Consider the following 14610-nt stretch of genomic DNA (forward strand, 5'->3'; position numbering starts at 1 on the left):
AATATTAACTTAGTAATATTTTGTATATTGCAAAAATGCACAGAAAGACATTGAGATCAGCTGCTTGCAAGAATGTGTATATTAAAGACAATTCATGCTGAACCATGTATTTCCGTACCTTTCTGCTATCACCCAGATGTTTGCTGCTGAGGTAGGGCTGCCTCACTCAAGTACTTGCACAGCGGCAAGGAGTGGCAAGTGCCAAAGTTGCTTCTGGCGCTGTGGCTTTGCCCCTTGTTTTGTTTTCTTGGCTGCCTGGCACAGAGAGGGCACTTGGCTGAGCAGGGAGGGCATTGCCCCAGACTCCTCTTCCCAAATAGGCTTACCCAGCAAAACTGGGACATTGAGTCATGCTAGGATTTAATCTGGTACATTATCTTGGAGTTGTAAAATGACTTCTCCTGTCATTTGAAGAAGCAGAATATTCTAGCATTTCTTTTCCTTTCTGAAATGCTAGCTAATGAAGCTGTTGGAAAATGGTAGTTGATATCCAGGGGCAGAGTTCTGACAATATATTTGGTATTTGCCAAACCCCTCCAATTTGGGCAGTTATGGGAGAGATTTGGGGGGGAAACCCTGCTTAAGCCACTTTCTGGGGTTGCATTAGAGCAGGGGTCTCCAACCTTGGCAACTTTAAGACTTGTGGACTTCAACTTCCAGATTTCCTCAGCCAGCTTTGCTGGGAGTTGAAGTCCACAGTCTTAAAGTTGCCAAGGTTGGAGACCCCTGAATTAGAGTACATTAAATGAAAATCTAAACAAAGGTCTGTGATCACACACCTTATGGCAAGTCACAAAAAGAGGAACTTGAGAGCACTTAAGCATAAGCTAAGCAAACTATAGCTTAAAGGCACCTCTCAAAATTATTTTCATTCGTTACAGTTCCAATGTCATTTACGAAGGTCTCCATAAATTAAGTCCTCTATGTGGCTCACATGACCTTTGGTCATTGATTAAGATACGCTTTGAGTCTGCATGCAATCACACCATCTCTGCATGCCAACCTGGGCTTGTTACTCATCTGGATGGCATCCTTGCCAAGTTCAGTTGTGATGCGGCCTCGTTCTCTGCAAGACCTTGCCAGAAAAGAGCTTTTACGGCTCCCCATAATTTAGGGCTTCACCCTGCCCGAATCCAGCCTGGGTGAAAACTAATAAAGCCTGGCATATTTATTGGGCATAACCAGTCACTAGCAGATTAAGCGTGATGTGTGGGCTCGGCCAAAGCCGTGGGGGAGAAGGCACTGGGGGTGGGGAGATGCTTGGAAGGGAAGCCTCTTGTCACTTGGGTGCAGCCTTGGCCCTTTCACAGCGCTGCCATTTCATAAGGGCTCGGGCAGCCGGGGTGAGGGTGGGGGGTCAGGAGTGGCCTTCAGAGGCTCAGGACTGCTGGGGACAATGTGCCCCGTCTGTGCATTGGCTGCCAGCTGGGTCCTCCTTCAGCCTCCCCTATTTCCTTTGGCTTCCTCGCCACCTGCGGTCTTGCCTCCAGTTTGGCTCAGCCAGCTGAGCACATTAGAGAGCATGTAAAATATATGGTAAGCAGCTACGTGCTGCATTTTTAAAAACCAGTAAGTGGAGATCTAAGTAATTTTCCTTGTCACAGTCCTTGGCTTAAATAAACTCTGCGAGGAGGAAAGCTCCATTTGTTTTTCATCTCTAAAGAGCCATGGTACGTATCCAGAGAAGAGGGCGGGGTCTGCACGATGCAAATCCCCATCCTCCAGCAGGAGATGCTTCTTCCTTCTTTTAGTCTTGAAAATCCCCTCTGGGTCTGGAGCCACGGAGGCCTTCCCCGCTGGCATGGCTGCCCAATGTTAAGCAGGCCAAGTGAGCGATGGGCCGGAGAGACCATTTTGAAAGAATGGCCCCTGTTTTTTTTCTTCACAAACACAAATTCCAGAAGTGATATCCAAATAAGAACATATTTTCCTCTTGAAATAAAGTATTCAATTTCAAAAAATAAATAAATGAAACTTTGATGTTGGTTTTGTTGATTAAAAAGATTTGGTGTTATAGAAATGGCTAGTTATATATTGATCTGTAAAAGGAAAATATTTTTTGAGGTTGGAGTGTATTTATCTTGTACTGTGCTAGGAAGAAGTTGGAAGTCAACGCCCCCTTTCCTTTCTTTTTCTCTTCCCCCCCCCTTTACATTTCACACCTCCCTTTCCTTCCCTTCGTTTCCTATTTTCTTTTCTGTATTTTATACAATAAAAAAGAAAATTTGAGTTAAAAAAGAAAGAATTGGCCATTTTAAAAAATAACCTGCAAATCAAAACATGCACCAGGCATAGGCCACATTCTGCCTCTCGCTGTGGGTTCTGTTTGCTTCTTTTAAGCATTTTTGGACAAGGGAAAAGGGTTCAGAGGTGTCGCCTGCATCCCAATGCCCTCACTCGTCCGCTTCTGTTCTTGGAGTGCTTGAGTGTGGATCTCTGTTACCGGTACCTGCTTTGCTTGGATCATTCCTTTCTTTAAAAGTGAGCACAATTAATTAAAACAAAGGACAGGACACACCTCCTTTGACATCTCCCTTTCCTCTCCCCTTCAGGTTTAAGCTCCTGAGCCAGGAAGAGGGAGAATACTTCAACGTCCCTGTCCCCGCCGAAGGTGAAGAAGGCAATGAAGAGTTCAGGCAGAAGTTTGAGGTGAGAGGCGTTTCCAAAAGGCCACCCTACGGTGGAGGGCTCTTGGGAAGCCAGCCCTTGAAGCCTCCTTCCGTGGCCCTCGCCAAGCAGGGGGCCACAAGAGGTTAACTCGGGTTAGCCCTGGGTTCTGGGAGATGCTTGGCCACACCGGGAGGAGCAGATCAAGGTCTATCTGGCCACTTGAGCCCTTGGCATTAATAGGGCAAATATCTGAATAGTTCGGATTGTATATTGCATGGGTCAGAAGGAGGGCTGAGAAAATATCTAGAGACCTCAGAAACTGTTTCTACTCCTCCCCATGGGACGATGCTACAGGGCATTGCAGGCCAAGATAACCAGACACAAAGACAGCTTTTTCCCTCCTGCCATCACTCTGGTAAACAGCTAACTCTCACAGCACGGCCTTATGTCTGTGTACCCAGCATGGCTGTAGTATTATCGTTTATCCTTCTTATTAACTTCTTTACTCCCCGCTCTTATTGGGACGATGATGGTGATGATAATAATGATGATGATGATGATGATGATGATGATGATGATGATGATTCTGTTGCTTTGCATGTACACTGAAAGCTTCTGCATCAGAGACAAATTCCTTATGTGTTCAACCACACTTGGCCAATAAAGAATTCTATTCTATTCTATTCTATTCTATTCTATTCTATTCTATTCTATTCTATTCTATTCTATTCTATTCTATTCTATTCTATTCTATTCTATTCTATTCTATATTCTATTCTGTTGTATTCTATATTCTATTATTCCATTTTCTATATTCTCTTCTCTTCAATATTCCATATTCCATATTCCATATTCTATTCCATTCCAAATCCATTCCCAATCCAGAGAAATTTTGCACACAACTTTCCAATGAGAGAAAGTCATACATGAGCCAATGTGTTTAGTATTGCAACAGTCGATCTTGGCTCATCTTGTAAATCCCATTCCTGCAGAAAAAGACAGTGGGTCCCCCCCGTCCTTACTCATGACTCAGCCAACATGCATTCCAGGATTCATCTGGCACTTCTTGGCTTCTGAATTTCTTCCTCATAGTTGAGACTCCTTGTTCATTTCAGGAAATTGTATTTGTTTTATTCATTTAGTCTATATATATATATATAAAACTAACCCAAGATGGCAAACATGCACAATACTCCCTCCTCCTGCTCTTTTCTCCACAACAACAGCCTTATGAGGTGGGCTGGGCTGAGAAGGAGTGGCTGGCCCAAAGTCGCCCAGCCAGCTTTCATGCCTAAGGCGAGACTAGAACTCACGGTCTTCTGGTGACTGGCCCAAAGTTTGCCAGCCAGCTTTCGTGCCTAAGAACTCACCATCTTGCAGTTTCTAGCCTGGGACCTTAACCACTAGACCAAACTGGGAAACCCAGTATGTAGAAGTGGCCCCATTCTTACTGATGCAGGATCCAACATACCAACAGATGAAATGGCTAATCGACTCACACTGTTTGGTTTGATACAGTGATGTCAGGAAGGAGGAAACCCAGAACCACTCGTGAATAAGTCTCAAGCATAAACTTTGTTGTTAATCACCTCTGTTACACGAATCTTGTCAGATGGACTGCATTCCCCTGGGAATGGTCAGATAAGACTTCAGGGATTCTGGGGGAGGACAGGCTGTGCTGCTCCCTGCAGGGCAAGGACTCTAAACCTGGCCCCCTCTTAACCCCTCCCTTCAGTCTAGCTGGATATGAGACCCTTGAGTCTGGCTAAGATTTTTAAACTGTTTGGATGAATGTCACAATAGCGTCAAAAAAACAGGATGTCTTGTTGCAAACCTAAAGGCCAGATAAATTATATTCAATGATTTGGGAAGAAGAGAATGTGGCTCAAAGGAACAGACAAGGAAGAGCCTGCTGGGACTGCTCTGCCTCATATCCCCTTTTTAAAGATTTTTTTATTTTTTTTAGAAATGGCCAAGTTGCATGCTGTGCCAACATAATTTTATTTATTTATTTATTTATTTATTTATTTATTTATTTATTTATTTATTTATTTATTTATTTATTTATTTATTGTTCAAATTTATATACCGCCCTTCTCCCGAAGGACTCAGGGTGGTGAACAGCCGAAGATAAAAATACATAGAATACAAAATTTAAAAATAGTTTAAAACAAATTAAATAGTATTGGCCCACGACAATTAACACACCCCCAATTTAAAATCAAATTAAGAACTAAATTACTCAATTAAAAGAGTTAGGTCAGCCCGCTTGTTGGAATAGAAAGGTCTTGAGGGCACGGTGGAAGGTGCGTAGATCTGGAATCCTCCTTATCTTCGAGGCAATTCGTTCCATAGGGCAGGTGCCCCCACAGAGAAGGCTCTCCCCCTGGGGGCCGCCAGCCGACACTGTTTGACCGACGGCACCCCAAGGAGCTCCTCTCTGTGGGAGCGTACTGGCCAGCGGGAGGCTCTTGGTGACAGAAGGCGGTCTCGAAGATACCCGGGTCCTAAGACATGGAGCGCTCTAAAGGTGGTAACCAGCACCTTGAAGCGCACCCAGAAGACCACCGGAAGCCAGTGCAGCTCGTGCAGGAGAGGTGTTACATGGGAGCGCCATGTCGCTCCCACAATCACCCGCGCGACTGCATTTTGGACCAGTTGGAGCCTCCGGGTGCTCTTCAAGGGGAGCCCCATGTAGAGAGCATTGCAGTCGTCCAGGCACCTCTGGTCCCCACTTCTTTTAAGCCACATTCTTAAAAATAATAGCAATAGCACTTAGACTTCTATACCGCTTTGCAGTGTTTTAGAGCCCTCTCTGAGCAGTTTACAGAGTCAGCATCTTGCCCCCAACAATCTGGGTCCACATTTTACTGACCTTGGAAGGATGGAAGCAGGGGTGGGATTCTACTGGTTTGGATAAGTTTGGGTGAACCAGTAGCTTCGACGATCAGCTGGAAGCGAACCGGTTCACTCTGACGATCAGGTTGGCCCGCCCACCTGCCCCTGTGCTTTACTTACCTTTATCTTCTCAGCTGATTGGCACGACAGAGCAGATTGCCATGCCTCATCTGTGTTACTCCCAAGTGGTAACACAGAAGGTTAGTATTTGTAAAACTGCTCATATACGATCACCCAACCGGTTGTTAAACCGGCAGCATCCCAACCCGGGTAGAAGGCTGAGTCAACCTTGAGCCGGTCAGGATCGAACTGTTGGCAGTTGGCAGAATCAGCCTGCCATACTGCATTCTAACCACTGCACCACCATGGCGCATAAAAGGGTTTTGTTTTCTGAGAAATGGGCATTTTGAAGTTGTCCGCATTCAGTGGGGCAACTAATTTGTAAAAGTGTCCGTGTGACATGCTTTCAGTATTCCATTGGGGCATACCTAGTGACCACAAAGATTTGGGAGGCCAGTCCCTCTGTGCCACCCCTGGGATCAGAACTTTCACCACCACCCTTTTGGACATGATTTTGGAAGTCTACTCCAGCCCCCCTCAACTTGGTGCCAGCTGAAGGCCTTGAACCCACCAGAGGGTGGTCTTTTCTACTTGCCTCTTCCCATCTGTCATGCTCAAGGGAGCCCTGGGCAAGTGTTTTTTTTGTGCTTTTTCACTCCTGGGGACTGTACCCACCTCCTGTTTCTCCTCCCAGTCTCCCTTTCACGGCAGTATATTTTCTTATTCCTTTTATGTTGAACAAAATGGTGCAATGGATCCTGTCCTGACTCTCTCATGAAGGGGAAAATATCTTCTTGTCCACACCCCCACGCTTCCTCCCCACCTCCTCCTCCTCCTCCTCCTCGTTCTCCTTTTTCTCCTCCTCCTCTCAACCTTTCATCTTCCCCCCCCCACAGACCCTCCCCCTGCCCCTCCTCCTCGCAAGCTTTCACCCCTAATATTTCTAATTTTGTATTTTAGCCCCTCCTCTCTGACTGCCCCCCCTCCCCCCGGTTGCTCCGGAACAGAAAATCCAATAGCTAGGCCCAAGCCAGAAAAACACTCAGAAATCTGAACAAAACAACACAAATCTCTCCCAAAATTTCACATGAAACACACCTCTCCCTTTTTTTATGATCAATTTCTATCTCAATGTCAACTGTCCAGTTGATGAATCCAGAAAAAGAAACTCCTGGGATATTATTTTACCAAGACTATAAAACTTTACTGAATAAACCACATTGGCGCAGAAGAAGCGAAACCAGCTCTGCAAAAGCAAGCATAGTTAATTCCCCCTTTCTCTATGGGCCACCCACCGTACATTACGTCCACCAATCACTTCTGTTCATTTTGTTATGGGAACCAGCCAGCCATGCCGGGACATCTGATCGATGTGTCCTTGAGGTGGAAGCGATGTCTCACGAGAACCAATGGATGCTTGGAAGCCATTCACCCTACCTTTGCATTCCAGTCCATTCCACCCCCTCCCTCTTTTTGTCAAGCTGCGAGCAAAGCAGAATATAGGCGAAAGTGCGAGTCAGTCTTGACATGCTGACCCCCCAGAAGAAGGATAAACCTGAAACAATAATAAACATACATACAGATTATTACCTACAACCCAACTACTGCTACATTCCTTATTGTGATCGTTGAAGGTACCTAGTGTGAAACCTCTTAACTAACCTCGCTGCTCTAATGTCTGGAGCAGCCACCCACTCAACGTCTGCTAACGGGTAGCTTTTCCATACTACTAGATATTGTAATTTTCCCTTGTGTTATCTGGAGTCCAGAATGTTTTTGATCTCATAGTGCTCCTCTCCCTTAACTAGGATGGGAGGAGGAGGTGGTTCTTTGACTGGTCTCAGCCCAGAGTCTGGAAAAGATTTTAAAAGATTGCAATGAAATATCGGATGAACCCACCTATTGCTTTTTGGCAATTTCAGCTCCACCATCACTGGATTCATGATCCAGATGATTTGGAAAGGCCCTCGTATTTGAGACCTAACTTTTATAAGGCTGTCTCAGGTTTAGATACTTGGTGGACAAATACGCTTTATCCCCTACTCTAAATTCCCTTTGTAGGGCCCTTTTCTGATCTGCTTCCTTTTTTGGCTTTCCCTAGCTTTATTTAGTGCTTCAGGCACAGAGGGCCACATGGCTTTTAGATTATCCATCCAGTCAGCTAATGAGTGGGCACAAACAGTCCCTGTGATCACTTTGAAAGGGGCAAAACCTGTGCTGCTGTGCACCAAGTTGTTATATGCCACCTTTGCGAAAGGCAGGTGCTCGGCCCAATTACTCTGCTGATAATATACATAATAGCGCAGGTATTGCTCTATTAATGAGTTGTACGTTCAGAAGCCCCATTGGTACTAGGATGATTGGTGGAACTAAGTCCCTGGGAGGAGCCTATCATTTTCAAAAATTCCTGCCAAAATTTTGCAGGGAATTGCACCTCCTTGTCCGAGATAATGTGTTTCAGGACCCTGTGTAGTTTGTAAATGTGTTCCGGAGACTCAGGGCGGCTTACAATGCGTTAAGCAATAGCTTTCATACTTTTGTATATACCTGCTTAGTAGGGCTTTCGCCCCCCCACCCCCCCAGCGGTGTTCTTTTTTATACAAAGTCAGCTTATTGCCCCCACAATCCAGGTCCTCATTTTACCTACCTCGGAAGGATGGAAGGCTGAGTCAACCTTGAGCCTGGTGAGATTTGAACTTGCAGTAATTGCAGGCAGCTGGTGTTACTTAACAGCACTTTAGTCTGCTGTGCCACCGAGGCTCTATTTTTCACTGTGATCACAAATTACTGTGTTCCCAGCGTTCTCAGGCAATGCCAGAATAAAGTCCATGGATATCTCCTCCCACAGGTTAGCTGGGTTGGCTACCAATTGTTGCAAGCCTAGAGGCTTTCTAGGTAGGTGTTTCATGGTGGCACACAAAGAGCAACTGGCTGTGTGCCTCCAATAAGCTTCTATGTCTTTTTTCATCTTCTATGAACCCTTTTCAAGGTTCTCTGGTTGGCTGGGACATACAATTTACTCCCCTCCCATGCCAAGCCCTCCTTTAACATCAGCTCATCTTTATGTCTCTGGAGCCACTCGTCCACCCTCAAGGACACACTGGGCAGATGTCCCAGAATGGTTGGCTGTTTCCCATAACAAAATGAACAGAAGTGATTGATGGATGTATTGGACTGTGGGTGGCCTGTAGGGAAGAGGGGGAATTAACTATGCCTGCTTTTGCATGGGGAAACCCAGAGCTGGTTTTGCTTCTTCTGTGCCAATGTGGTTTATTTGGTAAAGGCTTAAACTCTTGGTAAAATAATGCCCCAGGAGTTTCTTTTTCTGGATTCACCAACTGGACAGTTGTCATTAAACCAGCTCTCAATGTAGCAGCCTACCTGGACCCCACCAGGAGCGTGGCAGCTTTGAGATGTCGGCATCCAACAAAGAAATGGAGGGGAGAGGGGAAGCCAGGGGAAGCCCTCTCTTGAGAGACCTCGGCGGCAGTCCAAGCCACAGCCAGGATGCAAGCGGTTGGCACACGCCTCAAACTGAGGGCTAAGAAGCTGGAGCGACAACCTGTGCTCAAGGGGAAGAGAGCCACAGAAGGACCCTATTCAGGTCCCCAGGGCTGTTGGGCAAGCCATGTGGGGAAGACGGAGGAAGCAAAGGACCAACTGATCCCTCATGGAGTCACCATGACCCGAGGGAGCAAGTGAGCAGATGAGCGGGATGACCCAAATGAGTGGAAGTTCCCAGCCGCAGATCACAGTCCGTCGATGGAACAGCTGAGGGAGAAGTTCAGCAGACTGCAAATCCAGGGAGCCACCTAATTGAGGGCAGCAATCATGGAAGTGGGGTCAAGGGCCATGAAACCACTACCAACCCCATCTCTTCCCCTCCTGCAACTGATGGTGCTGACTCCACTTGGGGCTATGAGAACCCCATGCCAAGGGATGGAAGCATTTATCCCTGCCATCTCTCAACCGGTGGGGCAGGAGCTGGCACATGCAGCCCTGTTCAGGCAGTGGGGTTGCCATCTGGATAGATCTTAATGCAGGAGGAGCAAGAGGACCGACCACTGCCTCCCCTAGCAGTCTGCTTTGATGGGAAACCCGACAACTTGGCCTACTTCCTGACCCAGATCTGGAACTATATGGAACGCCATGGAGTGATGTTCCAGGACAAGCACACCCGGTCAATGCTGTTACATCTAACCTGGAGGGGGGTGCAGCGGGATGGCTCTCTGCAACGAGGGGGCTCCAAAGCTGCAAGATGCTTTCATGTAGCCGCTGTGAGACAGATTCAAAGACCCCACAACAGCCCAGCGTGCATAGACTGCATCTGCTCCTTACATCAGGGCAAGTGGCCAGTGGCAGAATACATCCAAGATTTTTGTAGCCTGGTGGCTCACCTGAGAGATTGGCCTGAGCTACAGTATACTGGTCTACAAATTATGGGAGGGGCTGAACAAGGAGCTGTATCAAAACTGCCCATCCCAATGGGTGAGTGCCCTGCAACCTTCAAATGTGGTACCAGTTAGCCACAAATGTGGAGCTCGACCTGATGGAGTACTGGGAGCAAGCTGTGCATGACAACCGGCCCCACCGAATGCCCGAGAGATGCCCAGTGGCCCATGGAGGAAGAGTGGGTGTATCCCCTGCCACAGGGGAGAAGTCTTGCTGGAGCCTGGGAGTGTGTATTCAATGTGGGAAGGAAGGCCACTGAGCGGCCAATTGCCTTGTGCCATGGCTGGCCTCTGCACTGTGAGCCCTGGCCCAGGCAAAGCTGAAAAAACCACCCGCAAAGCCGAAAGAGAAAACATGGCAGCTCAACATGTCATGGAGGTCTCTCCCCAATCCAGCAAAGGGGAGGGAACTCTGACCCACAACAAGCCCAGCTTGGTCTTCTACAACAGCGAAAGCAAAAGGGAAGACGATCCAATGGCAAGTGGCACCATCATCCCTTTGATGACCTGGGTGGAGATTTTGGTGCCCTCCTCAGGAGTAAGGGAGGGGCCTAGTGGCCTTGCTGGGCTCGGGGTACACTCGGTGCCTAATTAGCCTTCAGACAGTGGAGAAACTAGGATTGAGGCTGAGGAAGTTAAGGCAGCCCCTGGAGTTCTCCCATATAAATGGCTCCTTTACCAGAGGGTCACCAGCAACTTGCCTAACCAAGCCAGTGAGCCTCAGGCTTGGGACCCACATAGAGACTATTCATTTTACTGTGACTCCTGGAATACCGAGACTATGGAAGGACACGTAAGGTCAGTGAGGGAAGTACTTGAGAAGTTGCGTAAAGCCCAGTTGTACAAGAAGCTATCTAAATCTGACTTCCACGAGACCAGCCTAGACTACCTGGGATACCGTATCTCCAAGCATGGGGTGGAAATGGACCTACGTAAGGTGAGAGTGATCCTGGAATGGGAGGCCCCTCGCACTAGGAGGCAGTTACTGAGTTTCCTGGGATTTGCAAACTTTTATCGACAATTTATCAGTCCATCCATGTTTGCCCAGATAGCCCTACCCATCACCAATTTGCTCAAGATGGGGAGGTGGTAAAGCCCAAACCAAGTCAGCCTTTAAATTGGTCCATCGAATGCCAAGCAGCCTTCGAAAAGCTGAAGTGGCTCTTCGCTGCTGAGCTAATCTTGAAGCATCCAAACCCAGGTGAGCCTTTTGTGATCCAGGCGGATGCAAGCGGTGTGGCAGTTCGGGCGGTTTTACTCCAGAGGAACAAAAAGGAAGAGTTGCAACCATGTACCTACACACCTCGCAAGTTATCTGATACTGAGAGGTGCTGGGCCATCTGGGAGAAGGAGGCTTACGTGGTCTGATGGGCTCTTCTGACCTGGAGGCAATTTTTAGAGAGTATAGTGGACAGACCACAAGAACTTGGAGGTATTAAAGACTCCGAGGAAGCTTTCCCTAAGCAAGTCCAATGGGCCCAGTATTTTAATCATTTCAATTTCACCCTTCGCTACTTGCTGGGGGGGGGGATTTCTTAGCAGATGCCCTCTCTCGCATACAGGAGTACCTGAGAGGAAGCAGTTAACTCCATTATCCCATCCAGGCAGTTTGCAGCACCAGCGCTCGCGAGGCAGCAGAGAACAATCCCCCCACAGCCAGCTGGGGACTCCTTGACGCAGCCACTAAAAGATGTCTTGAGGCTGGACAAGTGGCTCCAAAGTCATAAAGAAGACCTGGTGTTAAAGGAGGGCTTGGCATGGGAGTACATTGTATGTCCCAACCAGCCAGAGAACGTTGGTCCTGAAGAGAAGCCATGACGCAGAAACCACAGGGCATTTCGGGTTTGTGAAGACCCTACATTTGGTAAAGAGACAGTTTTGGTTGCCAAAAATGAAAATGGACATAGCCTGTTGTGGGCAGTTGCCTTGTGTCTGCATCCATGAATCGCCTACCTGGGAAGCCTCAGGCTTGCTACAATTGGTAGCCAGCCCAGCTAACCAGTGGGAGGAAATATCCATGCACTTTATTCTGGCATTGCCTGAGAGTGCTGGGAACACAGTAATCTGGACTGTCGTCGACCCATTCTCAAAGCAAGCACACTTTGTGGTGTGTCCAAAGATTCTTTCTGCCCAGGTGCTAGCCAAGAGGTTTGTGCAGCACATCTACAGACTACACGGGGTCCCAAAGCGCATTATCTCAGACTGGTGGGGTGCAGTCCACTGCAAAGGTTCGGTGGGAATTTTTGAAAATGGTAGGCTCCTCCCATGGAATTAGCTCCGCCTATCATCCTCATACCAATGGAACTGCTGAATCCTCCAATTCATTAGTAGAGCAATACCTGCACGGCTATGTAAATTATTAACAGACTAACTGGGCTGAGCTCCTGCCTTTCGCAGAGGTGGCATGTAACAACTTGGTGCACAGAGGCAAAGGTTTTACCCCTTTCAAGTGGTCATGGGGACTGAGTTCGTGCCCATGCCAGGGCTCCCACAGGAAGCCCCATCCCCAGTGATGTTAGCTGAGTGGATGGATACTCTAAAAGGCACATTGGCCACCGTGAGTGAGGTGCTAAATAAAGCTAGGGAAAGTCAAAAAAAGGCTAGCAGGTTGGCTAAGATCCCCCCTCCTGAGAGAATGTAGAGTGGGGAATAAGGAATGTTTGTCCACCAAATATCTGAATGTGAGACAACCTTGCAAAAAGTTAGGCCCAAATACATATGGCCTTTCCAAATCATCTGGATCATAAATCCGGTGATGGTGGAGCTGAAGTTGCCAAAAACCTCAGGCGGGTTCATCCGGTATTTCATTGCAGTCTTTTAAAATCCTTTCGAGAATCTGGGCTGAGAACAGTCAGAGATCAACTTCCTCCTCCCATCCTAGTTAAGGGAGAGGAGCACTATGAGGTAAAAAAGATTCTCGACTCCAGGTACCACAAGGGAAAGTTACAATATCTAGTACTGTGGAAAAGTTATCCATTAGCGGATGCTGAGTGGGTGGCTGCTCCAGATGTTAGGGCAGTGAGGTTAGTTAAGAGGTTTCACACTAAGAACACTCAATGGCGCCAATAGGGAATGCAGCACTAGTTGGGTTGTAAGTAATAATGTGTATGTATGTTTATTATTGTTTCAGGTCTACCCTTCTCCCGGGGGGTCGGCATGTCAAGACTGACTCGCATTTTCACCTACATTTTACTTCGCTCGCAGCTTGACAGTAACTGGGAGGGGGGGTGGATGGGATGCAAGGGAGGGAGAAATGGTATTCAAGCATCCGTCGGCTTCCGTGAGACATTGCTTCCAACTCAAGGACAAACCAGGCAGATGTCCCAGCGTGGCTGGCTGTTTCCCATAACAAAATGAACAGAAGTGATTGGTGGATGTAATGGACTGAGGGTGGCCCATAGGGAAAAGGGAGAATTAACTACACTTGCTTTTGCTCAGGAAACCCAGAGCTGGTTTCGCTTCTTCTGTGCCAATATGATTTATTCGATAAAAATTTATACTCTTGGTAAAATATTGTCCTAGGAGTTTCTTTTTCTGGATTCACCAACTGGACAGTTAACAATGAGCTCAAGAAGGCCATTAGAAGTGACAGCAAATGATTTGCTAAATTTATAAGGGAGGAGATATGTTGAAACTGCCCTGATATGTATTTTGTATCTTAAGCCCTTAAAGTGGGAATGTGAAGGGTGGCTAAAGTATTGGACTAGTACTGGGGGAGGGGAAACCATTTTACCACCCCCACCCCCAGTTACAGAAAGCCCCTGGGTGACTTTGAATCACTTGCTGTGAGCCCAACTCAGACATAACAGAGTTGGGGGGGAAATAAAGGAAGGATGCTTTATACGTCTCTCGAAGGAAGGCAGAATATCCAATAACAGGATAATTTCCTATTGAAAGCTGCTGGGAAGGAAGCAGGAACTCTGGCTGAGGCAACTGCTTCTCTGGCTGCCTGGCCAGATTTGAGATTCAGTGGGGCTGATTCCTCCTTGCAGGGCATAAAGCTGCATTGACCACATGTGGCAACCACCAATGGTGTGTGGAGGGCAGTCCAGGGCACACCTGCTCAGATGGGTCTCCCTGCTGTCCAGGAAAGCTTATTCCCAGCTAAAATGGTGGGGAGAGAGAACAAGCAGAATCAGGCAACCCCAAGGAATTTGCTGACTGATTGTGCGTAAAATGGCGGAAGTACCAGGAAATGTGTGACAGGGATTAACAGTGGGAGCCACACTCCAAAAGATTAGGCAAGGTAGGACAAAGAGTAAATTTGTTTTCATTTGAATTTAATTAAACTTAATTGAGCTATTTAAATGCAAATAACATGATAAACAATTCCCTCCATTTTTAATTAGCTTTTCTACCTGTCATATCAAAAAACCCATCCCAAGGGGCTCTGGGGCAGGACCCGCTTTGGCGGCCCCTCAGAGATATTTTGCTCGGCCAGAGAAATGGGTCCATCTCGGATTGTCAGAGGCATCAGCTGCAAGTTTGGAGAGGTTGCCCCACACCCACTCTCTTGGGGGCAAGAAATGTCAAGATGGGTGAAAGTCTGTAGAGATTCTCTGTCATTCAGGTCATGGTTTTTCAGGAGGCA

General features: G+C 47.3%; 1 protein-coding gene across 2 annotated transcripts in view; it reads left to right on the forward strand.

Annotated features, from left to right (window-relative positions):
* Window positions 1-14610, forward strand: part of PRKCB (protein kinase C beta) — a 235662-nt gene that overhangs the window by 137253 nt on the left and 83799 nt on the right. For both annotated transcript variants that reach the window (XM_070955146.1, XM_070955145.1), the window contains exon 8: window positions 2553-2649. In XM_070955146.1, the coding sequence (XP_070811247.1) occupies window positions 2553-2649 (97 nt within the window). The remainder of the gene's footprint in view (window positions 1-2552; window positions 2650-14610) is intronic.

Source organism: Pituophis catenifer, unplaced genomic scaffold (assembly GCF_029215685.1).
Source record: "Pituophis catenifer annectens isolate HBS135680 unplaced genomic scaffold, rPitCat1.0.hap2 SCAF_16, whole genome shotgun sequence".
NCBI classification, from domain to species: domain Eukaryota; kingdom Metazoa; phylum Chordata; class Lepidosauria; order Squamata; family Colubridae; genus Pituophis; species Pituophis catenifer.